This window comes from Gopherus evgoodei, chromosome 2, assembly GCF_007399415.2.
Source record: "Gopherus evgoodei ecotype Sinaloan lineage chromosome 2, rGopEvg1_v1.p, whole genome shotgun sequence".
Lineage (NCBI taxonomy): Eukaryota > Metazoa > Chordata > Testudines > Testudinidae > Gopherus > Gopherus evgoodei.
In genome coordinates, this window is record NC_044323.1 from 261,141,240 (window position 1) to 261,164,681 (window position 23,442).

The following is a 23,442-nucleotide window of genomic DNA, read 5'->3' on the forward strand; positions in this document are numbered from 1 at the left end:
GTCACAGTCAAAATGAAAAGGACACCCCCTCAGAACATCAGAGAAACAAGCATCATTCTGGCAGTTTTCAAACGAGGAAGCCACTCAGTCCAGCTTCAGCAGGACCTCTCTCTTTTAAGTCGCCTTCCAAATGAAGCTTCCATAGAAATATTTTTGGTCAGGATTGATTAGGCATCCTGGCTCAAGTTTTCAACTGGGTAACTCATTGGAGATTAAAAGAACTGTACAGTTTATAGCTCCTTCATACTGGATATTTTCAGGTGGTTCGAGCTGTTGTGTTAAGAGACAGGTACTACATTTTCAGTGTGATGTCTTTCTCTGTTCTGGAACTCTCTTTTTGACTAAGACATTGAATGTTATACCTCCTGTCAAGGTTTTTTCCCCACTTTGAACTTTAGAGTTCAAGAAGTGGGGACTTGCATGATTAGTTTTAAACTAAACTACTAGCTTAAATTTGGTATGCTGCCACCAGCCAGAAGTCAGTGTCTGGCACACTTTCTGTTCCCCCAAAACCTTCCCTGGGGAACCCAAGACCCAAACCTCTTGGGTCTTAAAACAAGGAGAAATTAACCTTCCCCCTCCTTTTCCCCCCAGACTCTCCCCTCCCTGGGTTGCCTTGAGAGGCTTACACAGATCCAAACTCCTTGGATCTTAAAACAAGGAGGAATTAACCATCCAGCCTCCTTCCCCCCACCAATTCCTGGTGAGTTCAGACTCAATCCCTTGGATTTTAAAACAAGGAAAAATCAAGCAGGTTCTTAAAAAGAAAGCTTTTAATTAAAGAAAGAAAAGGTAAAAATTATCTCTGTAAAATCAGGATGGAAAATGCTTTACAGGGTACTCAGATTCATAAAGACTAGAGTGAACCCCCGCCAGCCTGAGATTCAAAGTTACAGCAAACAGAGGTAAAAATCCTTCCAGCAAAAACACCATTTACAAGTTGAGGAAACAAACATAAGACTAATCCGCCTTGCCTGGCTATTACTTACTATTTTGAAACATGCAAGATTGATTCAGAAAGATTGGGAAAGCCTGGAATGATGTCCCATCTCTCTCAGTCCCGAGAGCAAACAACGAACAAAAACAAACAGCACAAAGACTTCCCTCCACCAAGATTTGAAAGTATTTTGTCCCCCTATTGGCCCTCTGGTCAGGTGTCAGCCAGGTTTACTGAGCTTCTTAACCCTTTACAGGTAAAAGAGACATTAACCCTTAACCATCTGTTTATGACACCTCCATAGCCTGATCATCTAGTTTGTTACATTTACTAGAAAACTGGTCTGGAGCATTATGCAATTTCTGGTTGAATATTTTATTATGCAAAATAAAAAATGAATGGCTGATCAAGCTGTGGTTAGTGGGGATGATTAGCCATACCTACGGCTGGGTGTGGTTCTCCTAAAAATATGTACATAAGATGTATAAAAATGTGAACACACAGACCACAAAATAGTAGACAGAAGTATACAGATGGAAACAAGCTGAGATATGTGAAAAGAGGAAGAAATTAAAAGACTAGATTAGTGAATCAGTACTATATACATTAACTGTTTTAAAACAAACTGAAACAGATGTATTGTTTTATTACTCTTTGGACATGTTCTAGCATATAGACTTACATATTTGCTTTGTATTACATAATCAAGTTCCAAATTACCTAGTGCTGGAAATGACCTGAACTAGTGTAATCTATTACAATCTCAAGACCCTGTAGGCAAGCACATTTTATTATAATATAAATAAGTACAAAATATGTAATAGTTACATAATTGGGAAATTTTAATAAATGTTTGAATAATCAGTTATTAACACAAAACAAGAGTTAAATAATTTCTCCATTTCATTATTAAAAATCATTCTTATAAATATTGAATTTTTACCTTTGTGTTTATTAAATCAGTGTAATTTAATTTACAACAGTTTAAAAAAATCAAGTCACATGCCCCCATTTAGCCGTACAATTAAATATAGAGGTCTAGATACTAAGCTGGTGAAATCGGCATATCGAAGTTGAAGTCAGTAGAATTATGTTATCTGCACCAGCTGAAGATCTGATCCAAAATTCCTAATCCTGATTTTTCATTAATTTAATACATTTTCTTATATTTTACCCCCTCTTATTGCTTCTATAACGGTACCCTTATCTCTTAATAATAATCTTTTCCCCTCTATCTGATCACTAAAAGCTCAGATTTAAATTAAGTCTACTGTAGAATAAAAATCTATGGTCTTGAATTTCATGTTGGAACCTTTTAAAAATATTAGCTTTAACTGTGTTTTGGATTTTAATTTGACAAAAGCCATATTTATAATCTGAACCACAGTAATTGCCTTATTAAAAAAAATTAAATCACCTACCTATTATATCCTGACGTACTTTGATACCATTAGGTTATTAAATTCAAAGAAATAAAATTTAACACTTTAAAAAATACAAACAGCTTTCAACTTGATGATAAAATCTATGAAAATGGAACGTCCTAGCTCTCTGAAATATGTATTTGATTAATTGGGCTTGCTGACTGATTAATTCTGCATTACAGGGTTTGTTAGAATGTATTATTGGCCAGGATCCTTTTAGCAATAAATGTTGTTGTGTGGAATGTTTGTTTGGGCTGTATGCATGATACGGAGTGAGGGAACATTCACAAATGAAAGACTTGTAATATTGCTCTCTATTTTTCAAGGCTGTTGTTAAATGGTGACGTGATGTAACAGGTATTAAGTAGAGGCCATTAATGATTTAGCAACCAATTCATTTAAAAAACCAATTTTAAAAAGATCCTAAAACAAAAGTCAGAGAGGACCAAAATTTGGGAGTGTATTAGTGTTTTAGCTAAAGGGAAAATATTTAGAAAGAACTTTTGTATCATTTAAAATACTTTCAATTTAAAAACAGTTGAAAAGTTAATCTTTATTAATCCTATTTCAAAACAATCTCTTCTGAAAATTAGTATGTCCAACTAATTAGAAGGTGGGAATGGGCAACACGGCATGGATTACTTGATTGTTACCTGTTCCGTTCATTTCCTCTGAAGCAACTGGCATTGACTACTGTTGGGAGACAGGATACTGGGCTAGATGGACCTTTGGTCTGACCCAGTATGGCCGTTCTTATGATCTTATGATTTACCATCTTTCCAATTACTGTAAATGCAAATACTTTCTTGCATTATATTTTACTAAAGAAACTTTTCTTTCCATGTTTGTCTAGACATATTTTGTTATGCTTATTAATACCTTGTCTGTAACTTTTATTTTAAAGAAGTGAAGTTATACTCGTCTGTATCTCCAGAACTAGCAGCCCAACTGACACATGCTTAACTAAAACTTTTTTATTTTTGTATTCTTTCACAAAACTAATTTGTTTTTCATTTAAATCAATGCACAGGTAATGTGGGTATGTAACTTGTGCCGAAAACAACAAGAAATCCTCACAAAATCAGGAGCTTGGTTCTACAACAGTGCATCAAATACACCACAGCAGCCTGATCAAGAATGTATTAGAGGGTTGCGGAATGAGGAAGCACCTCAGGAGAAAAAAGCAAAGCTGCAGGAACAGTCCCAGTACCAAGGACCCTCAGGTGACATATCAACACCAGCTTTGGACAAAAGTAGATCTCAAGTGCTCACAAGACAAGACTCAATTAAAAATGGTTCAGGAGTGAAGCACCAGGTTGCAAGTGACACAACTTCAGACAGGTAAGGAACTGTTTCATCTTCATACTGATAAGAGAGTTTGTTGAAGTTTGTTGAAGAACTTTATTCTACAAATCCTATGTGACACTCTTGCGTCTTCTGATTATATGTATTTTAGGTTGTTTTTTAAACAGTTCTAATTGGTAAGCAGGTGAGGAGCCTTTCATTGCTGTCAGAAAGTTGCACACAGCATGCTGTCTTCTTCATCTTCTCCTTCTCAGAAAAGGTATTAGCCAGCCAAAAAATGAAAATGTGATGCTGAAAGTGTACATTGTGCTTAGGTCATTTCCTTCTTACAAAACACTCTTTGTATACTCTTTATAAATAACGTAGTCCGCAGTTTTGTGTGATCACTAACTTTCTGGCATAATTATTGTGATTACTGCCAATACTTAAAAAACAAGGCATGCCAAGGTATGTTGTTGGAATTTGGTAGTCATTCAGATTGTCACAATGTTACTTTGCATAATACCTGCTGTATTTTGATGCAAGATTCTAATATTTTTGAGTGATGACATCAGCACTGCATCTTCCTCAGAGTTTCTAACCTCAGGTTTAAACCTCAGTCCCCTTCATCAATAAAAAAATAAAATAACTCTTAACCCATTCATCTTAGTGTCACTTATCACAGGCTGAAACTATAACTATTTTTTAAATTAATATAATTATAACTTTCCTTCCACTTGCCTCACCAAATTCTAATCTTTATTTCCTGCCCTGGTTGGAAAAAAGTTGAATGTAATTAACCAGATGTTTTTGCTTCACCTATTCTGCCTGCTGCCCTTTGCTCTGATTTCAGTTGACAGGTTCAGTGCTGAATGGCTCCAAGTGCTTCTTAATTATATTCACTGTCTCGGAGCTCCACAATACTGAAGTTGGCAGTTGAACTCATTGCTAAAGAGCAGCAGGAACAATGGGAGAAAAAAAGACTAATTCTATTTCTCATTTTTTCTTAATTATGCTTAGAAAATGGAATCATGCCATATATTATTCCCTATAGTATTATAATGGAATCATCCCCTATAGTATTATAATGATAATGCCCCATCTCCTTAGCAGTGTTTCAATTCCTGTATAAAGGCTAGATAGATAGATTTTTAAAATGCTATTGTCTAAAACTCTAACTACAGGTATAATATAAATATACACAGTTCAGAATAAAATAGACCCACAGGAAAAAATACTCTGTCCTTTAATTCCATCCATTCCTGTTAAGATCATCAATATCCAACTTGTTGATAAACTGTATGGTCAATTGCTTGACTACACTTGGTTTGTGTTGAAATATATTCAAGAGACCAAATAATCAATCAGTCATGTTTATTGCTAAAAGCCATTAATAATATAGTGTAGGAAAAAGGTTCAATACTGCAGTGTCTCAGGGAAGCTGTCTCACACAGGGTTGTTACATTCCTCTTATACAGAAGATGTGCTCCCAAAGTTACCCATTTCAGTTAGGGGTGTTTATGAAATCCAGCCCATCAGTTTCTCCTAATCCCTTAACTTTTATGTACCTTTCCTTATCTTGTTTCAGACACTAGCATTCCAGGTCCTGATTCGTGAAGGTACTTCCTCAGCTTGTACCAAGATATAAAACAAATGTAGCTTGATTTTTGACAAGTTTCCTCTCTCTTATGCCAAATACTAAGCTATACTATTGCAGGGTATTGTGGGATGTAGCTTAGCATAAGTGAACAGAACTCTCGGAAAAACATAGGCCTATTCAGCTCTTATTACTAGCAGGCATTCACATAATGTGGTATGTACTAACCTAATGTACGTGTCTTGGATAACAAACAAACACTGGCTCCTTCAGACCCAGTTTCCTCTTTCAGTTTTATTTGTATACTTACTCATCCTATTGCCTCTTAACTAACATAAACACAACCTTGTGTAACAACCACACCTAAAATTGTATCTATGGTAAATGCTGCACATCCTTGAGGTTTAGAGGGGCCTCTAGTACTGAGAAAATCTCTCTTTATTTTTCTGTGGTTATAATACCCTGTCTTAATGTTCATGGAGCCAATCTTCCTTCCATTGAAGAGAGCTTGAAATAGGATACATCCTGATGCATGACCATCTCTTTCCTAAGCTGGCCAGAGTGTCTATTAGAGAAGGATGCCAGACTCTACCTATATCAGGGTCTCTAAGAGATGCTAGACTAAAATCCAGGGACTGAGCTAAGTCTCAAACATTAATCATTATATAACAGTGTGTTGCATTACCAATGTGGTAGTCTTAACAGTATCAATATTTTAAAAAGGAATTATAATTATATTTAAAACAAAATTTTAAAAGTGAAGACTTTCATTTTATTACCCTTTTATTAAAATAGTACATAGTATTTTCCTAATAATATAATGTTTTCTTTTTTAAATTATAAAGTATTTTGTGGTATTCTCTTAGGCTAATGGAGCAGTACCGATTAGCCTAAAGTATTATTTTTTCTTTTTGATTGCTGATCATGCTCTAAGAACCTCTTTCCATCTTCTAATCCCTCCAGTTTTGGTCAAGCTAGGATATCCAAAGTATCTTAAAGAGTGTTAGGCTTGATTTTATATCTTCTGTTTAAAAATCTAAATTAGAATGTCTAATAATACAGATGTATCTCTTTAAGTGCAACTGAAGGGTTAAAATGACCAGCCACTAGATAAGCATGTTGGATGTGATATCACCTTGATAAAATTTTATTATAAAAAAGCTCAGTCAAGGGAGTGAGTTTTTCCTGACTAGTATGGGAGGCCATTTTTGTTCCTCTCACTTTTCTGCATAAGATAAATCAAAAGAGAAAGAAGACAAATCAAAATGACCCCACTGACAGTGAAGTAGCAATAGTGGGGCCAGTGTTTTGAGAAGGGGACTTATATCCAGAGCACAGTAAGTAGTCAGAAAGTGAATAAGAATATAAAAAAATAACATGATATAACGTTTCCAGAATTTTTCAGTGTCCCCAAGTTTATTAATGTGTTTACACCAGACTTAATTTTGGAAAATTAAAACAGTAAAATAAAATAATTTATTATCATGTGTGAGAGAGCTCATTCATTATCCCAAAGAATCTCCAAGACTGTGGTGTATTGTTGCTTTCTTATGACCAGGAATATGTCCCCAGGACATAGTGTGCTGAACTATTTCAAAATACTGCATGAGAGTTATAGGTCCCTTTCAAAATTTACCCAACAATATACATCCAAAAGGCTATATAAATAAGACTACCTGTATATTGTTATTTTCTTAAAATATATTAATTTACTTACATTAGCATATATATAGTGTATAATACTGATGTATGGAATGTAATTTTGCTATAATTTTGAAGTCTCAAGCACTGATTTGAGTTTGTGTGGGTTATTTGGTTCATTATTTTTGCTGTATCTCCAGTAAGTGGCTTGTACAGTATGGCTGAGGATATAAATTGCATACTGTCTGCTTTTTTCATAGCATATAAGAAAGAATAAGTATGCTTACAGATTAATATATTTTTCCAGTTAAATTTGAAAATTGATGTCTTTAATTTGTTTTGAACTTTTGCTTACTGAGCACCTACAGCTTTCATTAACTGTAATTGCAGTAGTCTTCACTTAGCACTTCGGCATATCAGACTCCAGGTGTCTCAATTTGGTACCCAGAAAATGAGGAACACACAGTTAGTGGCCACCTGAGAAAATATTGGAGTAAGTCACTTGCCCAGCATCATACTGGAAATCTGTAGCGGAGTTAAGAATAGAACTGAGCTCTTGTGGGTAGCATTCACCTCCTTCACCATGAAACCATACTTGCTGTCCCTGCCTTATTCTTTATCACTGCTCTGTTTATCCCTTTCTCCCACCTTTCATCTCTTTGTCTGTCTCCTTTGATTGTAAGTTCTTTGGAGCAGGCACCATATCTTCTTGACTATCTGTGTATCATCTAACATATTTCGGGCGCTACTGCAATAGTAATAATCTTGATTAACAGAATATTCAATATTAACAATATCTTGAGTAATAGTCTTTTCCTGCTACATGTACAGAACTCCAGTTTGATATCAGTGTGAACACTGTTGGCTGTGGGAAGAGCAAGGTATTTGAGTGGAGATCCTATTTTATTGACCTAAGAGCAGAAGTTTGCCTTAAAACTCTTGAGCTGGGTTTGAACTGGACAATTTAGATCTGACCTTCTTCAAGGCTGTTTGGAAAAGAGGGTTCAGTTTGGGCCCATGTCTACTAAAAACTGAAGTCAAAATCAACTTAACAGAAAGTTGCACTTGTCACCACCAGATCGGTCTTCCATTACTAAATATGTTTCTAGTATATATATGGTAGTTGTAATATGCCTTAAAATATTTTTATATTGCTGTTTGTGAAATAAATCTATGGAGAAGTCAGAGCCAGAAGGTTTATGATTGGACCCAGTTTTACACTGGTTTAAGTTAGTGACCTACCTATATCTGTCATTGATAGATGCTACACTGGCATTGTTTGTATCATGCAGATATTTTATCCTACAGATGGACAGGAAATATATAGTATGTTGAAAGATTTAATCAGTTTTTGAACAAACTATAGGTGTTGATAGGGACATAGGGCCAGGGCCTCTGAAAACTGGTGAGCAATGTGAATCCAAGAAAAGTAATCTAAAATATTAAATACAATCTAAACAGTAGATGCAGAAGGTCCATTTTTAGATCTGCTGTGCATAGATGGGTTATTTATGCTGCTGCGCATTGCAGTTCTTTGATTTGTACTATCCAATTTATTTTTTTCCTGGATTACTCAAAAAGGTCCTTTTTATTTTACTGTTATTAATAGCACCATACAGTCTGTCATTATCTTCAAAACCAACTCTGTAGCCATTTTCTAATATATTACATTTCCACCCCAGCTACAACTGTGATCTTAATATCATCTGGATAGAAATATTGTCTTTTCTGAAGCCACCTGTAATATCCCTTCATTAATCATTATGTAGAGGACTCTCAGTCTTCCCTCTCCTCATCCAAATCCAAGACAAATCAAGATAATACTCTGCAATTAAAGAGAAGAGAAGGGGATCCTTACGATTGCTCCCAAACTCAAGCTTCTTTGCATGGCACCATACTGTTTGTCTGGAGTTATTCACATGGAGTGAATAGCAGATGTTACCATGTTTGAATACTGCCATGAGCATGAAATAAGAAGTCATGCCTCCCTCTATGCCAATATAGAAAGTATGACACTCAGAGATGACATAACAGGGATTCAGCTAGGCTATAAGAATGGGTTATTCAATTCAGACAAATAAGAGTTGGCTACATTCTTGTTCATCCATTGTTCATCCCATACAAACTCCAAACCCTTTCAGAGATTTGAATAAGTTAGGTTAACTTTTAAAAAAATATATTTTTCATACATCTGTACTTTCCGTATTTGGCCAATATACTATAGGGAAGGCTATTCTCAAAGTATATCCTACCCTGGTGCAGGAAGTAGTGAAAATCTTGCAAGAAATCTTGTTTTCATGAAATTGCCAGTGCTGAGTTTAGTTTGCTTCTGCTGCATCTGTTTAAGAGTCTGCTCTCTCTATGTGTGTGTGTGTGTGACAGAGAGAGAGAGAGTACTTATGCTCTGGATCAAGTGGGGAGTTGTCAGCATCATGGTGAATTGGTTTGGACCAAGACTAGTAGATTGGGCTCTCTGTCTCTTTTCAAACTAAAAGAAGGGAAACAAAATTAAATCAGTAAGCCAAATCTAAAAAAATTTTCTTGAGAGATCAAGCAGCATCATAACAATATCATCTACTTTCTAGGCAGCAGACATAGCATAAAACCTGTATTCTTTCTCCTCCACATACAAAAAAATGCAGATGTATTCTCAGGTTATTCTCTCCTCCTTTTGTTTTTCTGCAATAAAAGTGGATTGCTCATAGTGGCTTCCTTTATTAAGAGCCAAAGGACAAAAATCTGAAGGCAGTGCAGCTGTGGAGCTTCCTGCAGCCGGGGGTATCTAGAGGTGGGTCTGATCTGCCTCCCACGAGTGACTGTGCAGGGAAAGAGGAAGTCTTATCCCTCCCCAGCCCAGCGAAGTAGCAGCTGGAGCTTGGCACATGGTGGTAGCCCCCAGCTGTGCACCTCCCTCTTCTCTCCAATAGCTAGATTTCATGAGGGATGGTCCATGATGTGTTTTTCACAGTTGTGAATTTGGTAGGGCCCTAGAGATGATCCTTTGTCACCTTATAAGGTATCCTAGAAAAAAATTTGTAGAAGAGAATTTGTGCTTTTGTGTTTCTCAAATTCACTGAGAGTAGCAGAAGAAACTGATGAGGACAGCACAATTCTCATAGTTATGCTGTTCCTGCCGGTGCTATAGGGAAGTGCTGTACTATAGCTAGGATACAGGAACAATCCTCTGCTGCTGCATGAGTGCTCTGTGAGGATGATATGAAAACAGGAGGGAATAAAGATTGTCTCTTTCCCTGCCACTCTATTCCTCTCCACAGTCCAAGGAGTATATTGGCAATAATACAGATGTTTTTGCCATGAAAAAATCTCCAAAGAGATGGGTTCTGAGGAAGAAATGGAAAATGTCTTCCTTCTTTACTCACTGCAGGGGCTCGGGTGTGCAGTTGGGCAGCTGAGGTCTGTTGACTGCTCTCTGTTGCCTGTCTAGCTGGTCCAACTCTCCAGCATAGAGCAGAGTAGCTGAGTCATGGAGAGGGGAAGTGGAGACAGTCAAGAACTCCTGCTAGCTCTCCATAATTTGTTTCCTTCTATACAAGAGGCCTTGGACTTTGACAGGATATGTGTTTAAAACATCTAATACTGGACTGATAAACCTGGGGAATTTCTAGCCAAAATGGGATATTTGGTCAGTATATACATGTGCTCCCTATACATTTTGTCTCCCATAACACCAGCACAGACAGCAGAGTGAAACTGATATTTGTCACTTTCATTCAGTGCTTCTGAAGGAGCAGTAGTAATGTGCAGGCAATTAGGTACAGTCTTTTGGGATTGCAACTGGGGTTGTTGTGGAGGGAGTAAAGAGACAGAAAAGCCAGGAAGGAGGAAAAGAGGCCAGAAATAAGGAGGGAGGGAAAGGGTGCAAGATGAGGCTGAGAGGCAGCAGAGAGCAGCATGAATTAAATTGATGAGAATGGCACTGTCCTCATCTGTTTTGTATTGTATCATTCTCAAGTGACCTTCCCCTAGCCACTAAATGATGAGCAATGATAGACTCTAAGAGAACACCATTGGTAGGTGAATGATGGCTTCTCAGTCTCATGACAAGCCTTAGTCAGAAGCAGACGTAAGAACAACTCCATGAGTGATTTGAATTTAAAGACAAATATAGATATTTCTTCCCTTAAATGGAATTTTTGGACTCTGATTCATAGTGGTCACAATGTGCTGTGTCAGTCTGCTTCTGTGGCTGAAAGTCAGCTGACCTACCTTTCTTGTATGCCCATAACTTTTAATATATCCAGTTTAATCAGTTGTTTTTCCAATATAAAACCAGTTCAGGAAAAACAACAACTGATTAAGCTGTAAACTGATACAAACCTTTAAAGAGGTTTTCTGTCTATATTTTCAATGCAGTATTGTTTGAACAGGTAGGTTATATCTACCTGCACACTAAATCCGGGTCTGTGGGACCTGGGCTTGTGGACCTGGTGTTTCCAAGCCTCCGCTTTAGTGTCCACACTGCATCGTAAACCTGGGTTTGTAATTGCTCGGCTTGGGTCTCACAACTGTGCTAATGCATCCATACTGCATTATGCAGACCTTCTGACTCGGATCTGCAGTTTGACCTGCATCCATATTGCAAAAGGACAGGGTTAGGACTTGGATTCTGAGCCACCCCCCTACTAGAGTCCTAGGACCTGGATCCTGAGTACTTGCTGACCTGAGTCATATTGATTTTGTGTGGATGTAAATTGGGCTCACGTTCAAACCTGACTTAAAGCCCAGGCTTCATGTGCTGCGTAAACATATCCTTTTGAGTGCTCTGATAAGCACATTCTGTAACTTAAACAAGACAAAACATACAAACACCTCCTCCCTCCAAAAACCAACCTCCACCCAAAATCCAAGTTTTTTCTTTTTCCATTCCTGGGTGTCAGTCAGCAGGTATGTCAGACTCTGCTGAGCTACCTGCTGTTTTAAAATCTTGTTCCCTGTGATTTCTCTAGAGGCAGATAGATACAATACATTTTAGCTCACCTTTTACCTAGGAACGATATGAAGAATGCAAGATTTGAAGACTACAGACTCCCATAGCCCAACAGTTGCTATGTGATCTGATGAACTTAAACAGTGGTCATATTGGCAGAGAGAGAGAGATGATAAAGGGAAAGAAAAGGGAATGTGGAAGAAGAAAGTGATTATGGGAGTAACAGAATAGAGAATGACAGTAAATAGGTTTATGGTGAAAGAGAGGGTGTGTGTATGGGGGAGGGTTAAGAATCAGAATGCAAAATGTATTTTGAAGAACTGATAAGGGTACTGGCTCGGATCAGGGAACTTTGGTGAAGGATCTGGCTGATCTGAAAGAAAAAAAGGGAAAAATAAGAGTAATTATAGAGAATGCTGGAGGAGGAAACTCTAGAATAATAATTGGCATCCTAAATTTGGGGCAATCTGATCTTAATTTTCACATGTCAGAATTATAATATTTGCAGACTTTTTTTGCCTGTTCTCAAAAAGGATCTCATCAGCCACAAGTATTCATGAGTTCAATGTTTTTCCTTCTTTCACTGTTCAGGTATTCTATTTTAGGCACATACTGTATATATGAACAGATGTTAGCAAGTGTAAGCAAATGTGCTGCCAATTCTTCAGTGTTGGCACAGAGGAAGGACTTCCTGCTGATGAGATGCCATTTTCAGTATTATGCAGGATGCTCATGCAAAGTCATTGTTGCCTGGCACTTACGCCTTTAAGCAAGATCTCATAATGATTGAGCAGGCCAAGGTCAATCATAACAGATGGACATGAACACTGGGAGCCCAGAGTCCATGTATGTCCAAGGAATATGGTCTTTTGGGCAGAATCTCCACATAAGCATGTTGAAATGGTTGTTTGTTCTTAAAATTAGTTGACTATAATGTGATATGCCTTTGATAATTCAGTCGTGATCTGTATTTACCTGAACAACCAACTAAACAAAAACCCAGCCCCTCCGACTCCCAATAATCCTAATTTATAAATAGCTCCAGTGAAAGAAAAGTCAGTGGGACCGAAAGAGGAATTCCAGTGTAGTTCTGTTTCTAGTTTGTCACTCAATGGGAATTGTCTTTGAGTGGGCCAAAACAAATGTCTTCACCTAGGTGACTTCAGATTCAAAATTGACAAGGTCAAAAATGTGTTCCATAGGTGTAAGGAATGTGTAACATCAAGTCTAAGTAAAGCTATTGATATGAAAAGCAATCCAGTAAGAAAAAGCATCTGCTGCAGAAAAATTAGGAACAGTAGTAGCTAAGGTTAAAAAATATGGATGAACTGCAATGTACCTGTGCAGGATAATTAGTTGTGTGAAAAGAAAACCTGCCAAAATCAAGCTGCCAAAACAAACTACATGAAAATACAAACTGTCAAATGCAAGCTGCTGAGTTTTTTACAGTGAATTAATGAAGATTTTGGAGTAATATTATTCAGGGTGGCTTCCAAGCAGTAGTTGAGTTAAGGGAGTATCAAAATTTCATCAGAATGTATGCTGCAATAAACCACCCTTCTATTATTTATTATGCACTATCAGTGTGCTTAGTGCTATACAAACATTTGTATGCACAAATACATACAACATGACATTGCATCACTATTTGTTTTTATGCCTTTGAGTTTACATAAAGTAATTTGGAATGGCAGGCAATGAGGTAATTGTCCAAATACTCCAGACGGTTATTACAGCATAAGATTTAAAGAAATTCACTAAGTATTATGATTTCAATTTATTGTACCTTAAACCATGAAATCCTAACAAGAGTTGATCAGTTAAATTTCTTTTTTTTTTTTAATGAAAGCTATTTACTTACCAAAATTATCCATATTTTCATATTTCACCTAAACATTTGGGCCAAAATACTGAAACATGGCCTTTGATTTTGGTTACCTGACATAGAGATCTTTGGACTGAATTTCCAACATACTGAACCAAAGCCCTCGTTTACTTCAATTGGAGTTGTGGTTCTAAGCACATTTGACAATGAGTACCAAGGGGTCTCAAGCTGAGCAAAACAAAGACACTCAAACTCAGAGGCTACATTTTAACATTTTTGCCTTAACTTTTCTTGAAGTAGCAGTGAAATATTTTCAGTTTTTTGGTTCAGATGACTTTAGAAATATTATTCAAGAATCTAACTGACAATGCATCATGTACATTTCTCGTATTTATAGTTCATGACATTGGCTATCGTGTAAAGAAAGTGGTACTCATATACAGTTTCTGCAATCTGTAGATCTGTTAGTCTGCATGTGTAAGAGTGTCTTCTTGTTATGGACACTGTTGACCATAATAAATAAGAAATCAATTGTCAGGTAAACAGAAAAAATGTATTCTAAATGCTGAATTTTCATGAAATTAGCACAAGTATTTAGGCAATTTGTATAGGTAAGTTTGAAATTAAGTCTTAGGCCTGAATTCTGTCCTTGGACGGGGGCACAGAGCTTCCATTAATAATAATAATGCCTATTTTTATAACACTTTTCATAAGTAGATTTCAAAAAGCTTCACCATCTTTTAATATATTTATCGTCACAACACATTATTGTCCCCATTTTACAGAAGGGAAAGTGAGGCACAGAGAGGCTAAATAACTGGCTACACAGGAAGTCTAGGGCAGAGCAGGAGGTTGAACCCAGACCTTCCACATCTTAGGCCCATGCTGAGCCACTGGACAGTCTTTCCCCTCCCATTGACTTAAGTGCTAGAACAAGAGGAAAAAGTGCACAATATCAGAGGAACACTACCAATGGTCTCAGCATCAAGTTTAAGACTGAATTTGGTGTGACTCTCAAATCTGTTTCTGAGGATTACATTTGGCCCTGTCTCCCTGCTTCTATTCCATCAATTTACATCCCCTGCTATCTATGCTGCTTTATCCCTACAATTAGTTCAAAAGGAATCCCCTTTTAAGAATTCTGAAATAAAATCGATATCTATATACAGATTGTTGTTTCAGTACTTCTCTGTCTGCATCTTGTGCTGTCTGTGTCTCAACTCTAAGGTGCCATATGTCTCTAGAGATAATGATGTCAGAACAGTTCTATTAGAATCTCAACCCCACTTTAAACATTTCAAGTATATAATAGTGTGGATCTGTTTCCCTATCATCCTTATGGCTACTCCCACAGTTTTTTAATGCTGTCAGGGATCTTCCCTCATGCAAGCTGGGTTTATTAGCTGTCTGAAGCTGGGAGTGGAACGAAAGTAAGTTCAGTTCTGGTCTTGGCTACAGGAAGCAGCAGCAACATGAAGGAAGGAGGAAGACAGAGAAAATCCAGTACTTAGAGGCACTGGGAGAAACAGTAGCTGGATATTGGTGAAAAAAAGAAAAATCTTTCACCAAGTCATAGCAACACACAGAGAAAATTTAAAAAAATTGACCAGACACCTACTAGTCAATGAACTAAATCTATTAGCAAGAGGTGGATATGAAAAATGACAAGGGAGATAGAGTCTGTCTGCAAGCTCTAAGTGCAGAGCCCTTGTGAGAAATCCAGCCACCCTTGCTGCTGGTGAGGAATTGTCATTACTATCAACAATCCTGTCCTTTGATCTTGCTCTGATGGCTTAATTTTTTCTTCTCTCTTGCTAGTCTCTTCTTAGTAGTTTATAAATTGCAGCACCACCTTAGTCTAACTTCTGGAATGGAGAGGGAGCTTTCCATCTCTTCTACCCACTGTAGAGCTAGTGTGCTGTGGGGCCTTGATGTTCTCCGCTACTCTATCCATCTCCTAGCCTCAGTTTTAAGGATCTCCTCCTCAGTGAATAACTGTGTACCTACTTCTGCTGCTACTCATAGTATTCAAGATAGGGTCATGAGTAACTGTGACTTTGACATAATTCTGGACAATTTCATTGCTGCCCCCCTGTTCTATATATCTGCAGTGAAACTAACCAGTCTTGTTAATTTCATGCTGGTGCTGCTGCTGGTTGGCAAAGATATGAGCAGCAGCAGCAGCAATGTTGAGCAGTCAGAAAGACAGCTTGCATCAGTTTACATTAAATTAACATATTATCTTCTGAGCAAAAGGAGGGGGATTTTTTTTAAAAATTAAAGCTTAAATTCTGCAGAAATTGATACCATAGGCCCCAGACTGTAAGCAGGGAAAGCTTTCTGTGTGCCACTGACTAGTAGGTAAGTGGAATTTTTAAAGCTTTCATCAGTAAACTAATTTTTTTCCCCAAGTAAAAACCCACTATTGTTGCAATATGGAAAAATAGGCCTATAAATATTGCTGAGTTTTAAAAAAAATTAAAAAGTATTTTGAAATTAATTTCAGTAACAAAGAAGTTGAATCTCTACATTAAATGCAAATCTGAATTCAGCTTTAACTATGGAACCATGACCATCACCACCATAATGAGCAGATCTGTGTTTACAGTTATATTATTTAAGGGAATATATTTTTTTATTATTTAGTGTGATGGTAATTTTTTTCTGATTACTTAACTGTAACTTAATATCTGGCTTATACTGATTGCCTGAACTTTTTCTTGCCTTATATATTTTTGGATGGAAATTCTTTTTCTAATTATGCACATTGGTTATACTAAAAATAGACTAACAACTAGTGTCTGTCTACTATCTCTCAGTGGCTGAAGAGTAAAACAGAAGTAAATATAATATAAGATCTCTATTCTTGTGCTGTGTAGCTATCAGGAAGACCACAAGTATTCCTGCAAAAAGGCTTTCACTTGTAACATGAATGTCTAGAGTAAACATGGTGTTTTTATTCTTAGCACTGAGCAGAATCAACACCATTTGTAGAATTAGTATTGTCCTATGGGAGCACAACTCCAGGAGATTTATGCTGAATTATGGCTTTGACTGTGCTATGACAGAGATCATTTTGAGTATTATCTTGATGGCAGGCTTTATGCTGAGTCAGCTTCTTGAATCAAAGTGCACAATGTTATCAGTGGAAAAAATGTGGCATGGTAATTTATTCTGTATTCTAAGTGGGGAAAAAAACATGGGGCTAGAACGAGACATTAGTTTGCAGGTACCAATGCAAAATAATATAGTTGAGGCAAAATTTGCAGGTAATACAAAATTATGGTCAGGATGCTGACCAAGGCAATCAGGATCACCAGTCAAACCTGAGGCTAAGAGTAGCAGAGGAGTTCATAGTCAAGTTCCAGGCTGGAGTCAATACTAAGGATAGAGTCTGAATCAGCTTTCAGAGTCCAAGTCAGGAGGCAAGATCCAAATCAAGTTGAGGTTAAAGCCAGGAGTTCAGGAGCTGGAATGGTCATGGCAGCTACAGGAGATCCACACTGATGCCCAGACACTTCCTGGAATGCCTCTTGTGTTTATATAGGATGGGGAGCCAATCAGGAGCTATGAGTCTGCTGCCTATCAGACCCCTTGAGTTGTGAATGCCTCTGGTCTGTGTCCACAACTGGTCATGAGTAGTGAAGCATGAACTAGTTATAGATGCTTCTGGGTGGCAGAATGGAGGCATCCACTACCTGGTAGTTCTGTGGGTTCAAGTCTGAGACCTGCTGGGCCTTGCATTTACACAAGTTAGTGAAAGCCAAAGCTGACTGCAAAGAGTTACAAAGGGATATCATTTAAGGTGACAGGGCAGCAAAATGGCAGAAATTAAACAATGATAAATGCAAGGTAAAGCACATTGGAAAACATAGTCCCAACTATACATACAAAATGATGGGGGCTAAATGAACTGTTATCACTCAAGAAACAGATCCTGGAGTCTTTGTGGATAGTTCTCTGAAAACATACTGAGGATGTTTCTCAGTGTGCAGTGTCAGTCAAAAAAGCTACCAGAATTTTCGGAACTACTGTATTAGGAAAGAGATAGATAATAAGACAGAAAATATCATACTACTACTATATAATCCATGGTACTCCCACACCTTGAATGCTGCCCCATTTCAGAAGTATAAGTTAGAATTGGAAAAGGTACAGAGAAGGGCAACAAAAATTATGAGGGGTATGGAACAGCTTCCAGATGAGGAGAGATTAAAATGACTGCGACTGTTCAGCTTGGTAAAGGGGTATGATAGAGAGATATAAAATCATGAATGATGTGGAAAAAGTGAAGATGGAAGTGTTATTTACCCCTTCACATAACACAAGAACCAGGGGTCACCCACTGAAATTTATAAGCAGCAGATTTAAAAGAAACATGGAAGTACTTCTTCACACAATTCACAATCAACCTGTGAAATTTGGTGCCTGGAGATGTTGTGAAGGCCAAAAGTATAAATGGTTTCAAAAAGGAATTAGATAAATTCATGGGCAATAGGTCCGTTAATGACTATTAGCCAAGATGGTAAGGGACATAACACCATGCTCTGACTGCTAGAAGTTGGTAGTAGGTAGATAGATTACTGAACAATTGCTCTGTTTTGTTAATTCCTTCTGAAGCATCTGGCACTGGCTACTGTTGGAAGATGGATACTGGGCTATATCGACCCATTATAGCCATTATAATGTTCTCTCAGGCTCTTTTCCACTGCCTCTTGCAGCAGAATGCAGTCTCTACCTCTTTCTGCCCACAGCAATTCACGCAGGTACCTCCCATCTGCCTGTAAGCCCATCAACAAAGCTGTGACAGCACTTCTCCTTGGTCTCTTTGTGAAACTGTGCATTTTTTGCTAATTAACTGAGAAAAACTGAATTGGATGATGAAAGGCAAATCTGCTGAGATATCTGTTGAACAGTGAGTTTTACCTGCCAAACTTTTTGTTTTGGAATAATTTGGAGGAAACGATTAATTATAGTTTGAAGTGTGGGGCTCCTTGATGTCCAATAAAAATGCAAAATTGGCTACTAAGGCATAAGAGCCTAAGCCTAAGTAAAACACAAAAACAAAAACAATAACAATTTTCTTTCTAGTTTCAAAGAAACTGGGGGACCAGAGAGAGGCCTTGGATCTGAAAGTACTAACCAAGAGCATAAAGCACCTTTCTCTGCAGACACATTAAATTCCCTTAACCCGGTCAGCCATGCCATCAGGTGATTTTCTGACCTTAATTAACTTTGCTGAATCATACCTTTATACTCCAATCAGCCAGAATCATAGGAACTTTTTTAGATTACTATAGGAATCATTACTAATTCAACATCGTTCCATTTAGCCTTTCCACGGCATTGAAGAATTTGCTCTTCAACAAATTTCTGATAATCTTATCTGTCTGAAAAAGAACCCAGGGTATATAGCAGTTTCCATTCTTAGATAATATCCTCATCAGGGAATAGTCTAAAGAGAACCGTTACAGTTAACCATACAAACAACCTATAACCTACATCAGCATGTTTTGTGATACATTTCTAGAGAGACAGCCTTAGCCTTTCCTGGTGACTTCCATATATAGGAGTCCAAATATATTCCACATTTGGGAGTATATTTGTGTTGGTTTGTTTGTCTTGGAAGAGATTTACCAAGATCCAAACCACAATTCATCAAGTAAAGGGAACATAAGCCCAATCTATTTGATTTAACTGCTAGGGAGGATGGTCCCTTGCACAGAGATTTTTCACTCGAAAGTATTCTACATGTGCAAACTCAAGAAATTGAACAATCTGACTCTTCTTATGGGGGAAATTGTATCATACCAGGAGAAGAATGGAGGGGAGAGAAATGTAGAATCCCCTTGGCTCATTTAATTAACTTGTACAATGCTCAGAGTACATGTTGAAGATGGTGTGAATACGGAAAAGGAAAAGAGAACTGAAAGAGAAAACCTGGACAGAAAATTATTCCCCCCTCTTCCTAACTCAAGTGTTTTCATCCATGTTGTTTCAGAGACTGTATTAATGCAGGAGATTGTACTCTAGAGTCAATCACAAGATCATCATGATAGATGCTATTTGGCAAAGGGTAGAGAATTAGCTTAAACATCAGAACCCTTGTTTAGCATGAGAGAAGTAGCAGGCTCTATGCCCGCATTATCTCAGGTGCTTACATTTGGTGATGGACAGGCTACAAGAAACTATACAGAATAAAAAAAATTATAAGAGAAACATTTGGCACAAGGAGTATTCTCTAGACAATAATCTTTTAAAGCATAAATGGTGTGGTATTCAGCATATTGAAACTAGCACTAGCAGCATTTCAACCCTATTCAACAAAGATCCTCTGGATAATATAGAACCACAATGTTGTAGTAATTGATGCACCGTCAAAGAATCAGCCTTACTAACTCTCTCATGCTTATCTTCTGACTTGTATAGTCCCTCAAATAATTTAAAAATATGAGAAGAAGAGATACCTCAGTTTTATTAATAGTTGTTCAGTGGTCCAGGAGGCCATGATTCTCAGAAAGAATCTTGCTGAAAGTGACAAAACTTCTGAAATTTCCCTCAAGTGCAAGCTTGTAGAAATAAGGCTCTATGTGGCATGTGCATGCACTTTCCCTGAGGATTTTTCCCTGAAAGGAAGATTATTTATTTGGAAATTAATATTGTTGAGCATCACCAAGCAACTTGGTGCCTTATATTTATAAAAAAATCAATTATAAAATAACACAGTCTGCACCTTTCAGCTTAATAGCCAGCAATGAAACTACCACCACTTCTACTCCACTGAAATAAAAATCTCCAGTATTAGAGGAAAAAAATCTTTCAAAAAGAGAACACTTGCACTATGCTTTAATGCGTGTTAAACTCAGGCTCTGGGGGATCTCTGTAGGGAGTGATTTCCACAGAGTGCTTTTCAGGAAAGTGCCTGCTCCTATCTGTGAATTGTTTTAACTGCTACAACTGAAGGCAAGAGCAACCCTGGGGATCATAACTCCCGTAATGAGCAGGGCCAGTGCTGGGGCAGAGGAGGAGTGTGGGGAGGGCTGCCTGCAGCAAGTAAGGAGAGAGGGGCGGCACGCAGGGGAACTCCCCGCCCAGCTGACCCCTGCCCCGCCTCCTTCCCAAGCATGCCGTGGCTGCTTCACTTCTCTTGCCTCCCAGGCTTGCGGCGCCAATTAGCTTAGGCGCTGCAAGCCTGGGAGGCAAGAAAAGTGAAGCAGCAACGGCGTGCTCGGGGTGGAGACGGAGCAGGGGTGAGCTGGGGTGGAGGAGGGGTGCCTCAGGGCGGAGGGTGGGAAGCTGTCGCGGGGGTTCCTTAGGGTGGAGGGGGGAGTTGTCATGGGAGGGGGGGCACCACAGGGCTGAGGGTGGGAGCTACCATGGGGCGAGAGAGCACTGTGACGGGGGAAGGCCCAAGGTGGAAGTTTCGCCTAGGGCGCGAAACATCCTTGCATTGGCCCTGGTAATGAGAGAGGGAGTAAGGCAGTCTCTTACAACTGGATCCCTAAACTTGTTGATGGCCAACTTATATCCATTTGTTCTTGTGTATGTACAGTTTTAGAATGTAACGGATAGCTTGTATTGCAGTAGACGTGAATAATCAGTTCAGTGCATAGAGCATCTGTTATGTGCACTAATAATACTAATATTCCCAGTTCAATGGAAAATAACTATAGCCTCTCAGGTTTCAGAGTCAGACTAACACGGCTGCTACTCTGAAACCTGTCATTATGCAAGGCACTGCATTCAGCCATATGGAGTGGTTAGAAGAAGTGGGCTGTAGCCCACGAAAGCTTATGCTCAAATAAATTTGTTAGTCTCTAAGGTGCCACAAGTACTCCTGTTCTTATAGCCTCTCACTTTCATTCAAGAAAAGGTCCACTTCTAATTTGTTCAAGGATTTGCTTGATTCCAAAATCGTTATGCAAAATTTACCACAGACCACAAGAATCTGTTGATACCCAAATTTCTTTATTTCTGTTCTATGTCTTTCTGAGGTCTGTGAATATATTATAGCAGTGAAAACTTTGAACAATATATCTCTATATTATTCCCTTTGAAAAATTAAAAATATTTAATGTAAGATTTTAGCCTGCAAATTGGCACTTGCTAGGCTGTTGCAAATTAATGGCCTGTCATTAACTCTCTTTTTTTTGGTCTTTAAAAAAAAAATTCAGAGCCATGACAATGTTTACTGAGCTAAACTTCACTGCTAGTCATATATGCATTATAAAATTTGGCTTTGTCTTAATAGAATGAAAGATAGTGAAATTATTTTAGAAATATGAATATGAATTCCCTCCCTATTTTAAAGATAATTTTGAGTTCTATTTTGTAAGTTAAAAACCTGAAAAATTACAATGTTGATTAGATTTCAAATGACAGAGAATCCACCATTGACACTAGTTTAAAGCTGCAAGTCACTCGTGCCCCATGCTGCAGAGGAAGGCAACCCCTCCCTCCCAGGGTCTCTGCCAATTTGACCTAGGAGATTCATTCCTTCCCAACCCCCAATGGGTGATCAGTTAGACCCTGAGCATGTGAGCAAGACCCACCAACCAGCACCTGGGAAAGAATTCTCTGTAGTAACTTGAAGCCCTCCCCATCTAGTGACCCATCACCAGCAGTGGGAGATACTTGCTGCTAGCAGTCACAGATCAGCTACATGCCATTGTAGACACTTTCATACAAGCCTCTCCATAAACATATCAAACTGAGTCTTGAAGGTGATTAGGTTTTTTGCCCCCACTGCTCCCCTTAGAAGGCTGTTCTAGAACTTCACTCCTGTGATGGTTAGAAACCTTTGTCTAATTTCAAGCCTAAACTTGTTGATGGCCAGTTTATATCCATTTGTTTTTGTGTCCACATTGGTTCTTAACTTAAATAACCTCTCTCTCTCCCTGATATTTATACCTCTAATGTATTTATAGAGAGCAATCATAACTCCCCTCAGCCTTCTTTTGGTTAGGTTAAAGAAGCCAGTCTCTTTGAGTCTCCTCTCATAAGGTAGGTTTTCCATTCCTTGAATCAAACTAGTAGCTCTTCTCTGCACCCTTTCCAGTTTGAATTAATCTTTCTTAAACATGGAAGACCAGAACTGCACACAGTATTCCAGATGAGGTCTCACCAGTGACTGGTATAATGGTACTAACACTTTCCTATCTCTACTGGAAATACCTCGCCTGATGCATTCTAGGATCGTATTACCTTTGTTCATGGCCACACCCTATTGGCAGCTCATAGTCGTCCTGTGATCAACCAGTGCATCCAGGTCTTTCTCTTCCTCTGTCTCTTCCAACTAAGTCCCCGTCTTATAGCAAAAATTCTTGTTGTTAGTCCCTAAGCATGACTTTGCACAATAACATTTCATCACATTTCTATTACTCAAGTTTTCAAGGTCATCCAGATCTTCTTCTATGATGTTCTGGGCTTCCTCCATGTTGGCCATACCTCCCAACTTTGTATCATCCGCAAGTTTTATTAGTACACTCCCACTTTTTGTGCCAAGGTTATCAATAAAAATGTTAAATAAGATTGGTCCCAAGACTCATCTCTGAGGAATTCCACTATCAACCTCTGTCCAGCCTGACAGTTCACTTTTCAGTACGACCCATTGTAGTCTCCCCATTAATCAGTTCCTTATTCACCTTTCAATTCTTATATTAATCGCCATCTTCTCCAATTTAACTAATAATTTCCCATGTATCAAATGCCTTAATGAAATCCAGGCAGATTAGAGTTACTGCATTTTCTTTGTCTAAAAAAATCAGTTTCCTTCTTAAAGAAGGA

At 38.1% G+C, this 23,442-nt stretch overlaps 1 protein-coding gene across 29 annotated transcripts in view; it reads left to right on the forward strand.

Annotated features, from left to right (window-relative positions):
- The window catches only part of RIMS2 (regulating synaptic membrane exocytosis 2), an 884,385-nt gene that overhangs the window by 269,706 nt on the left and 591,237 nt on the right, over positions 1 to 23,442 (forward strand). For all 29 annotated transcript variants that reach the window (XR_003999196.1, XR_003999198.1, XR_003999197.1 and 26 more), the window contains exon 4: positions 3,392 to 3,702. Coding sequence is in view for 26 of the 29 variants with exons in the window: in XM_030553644.1 (XP_030409504.1) it covers positions 3,392 to 3,702 (311 nt within the window). In the remaining 3 variants the exon portion in view is untranslated. The remainder of the gene's footprint in view (positions 1 to 3,391; positions 3,703 to 23,442) is intronic.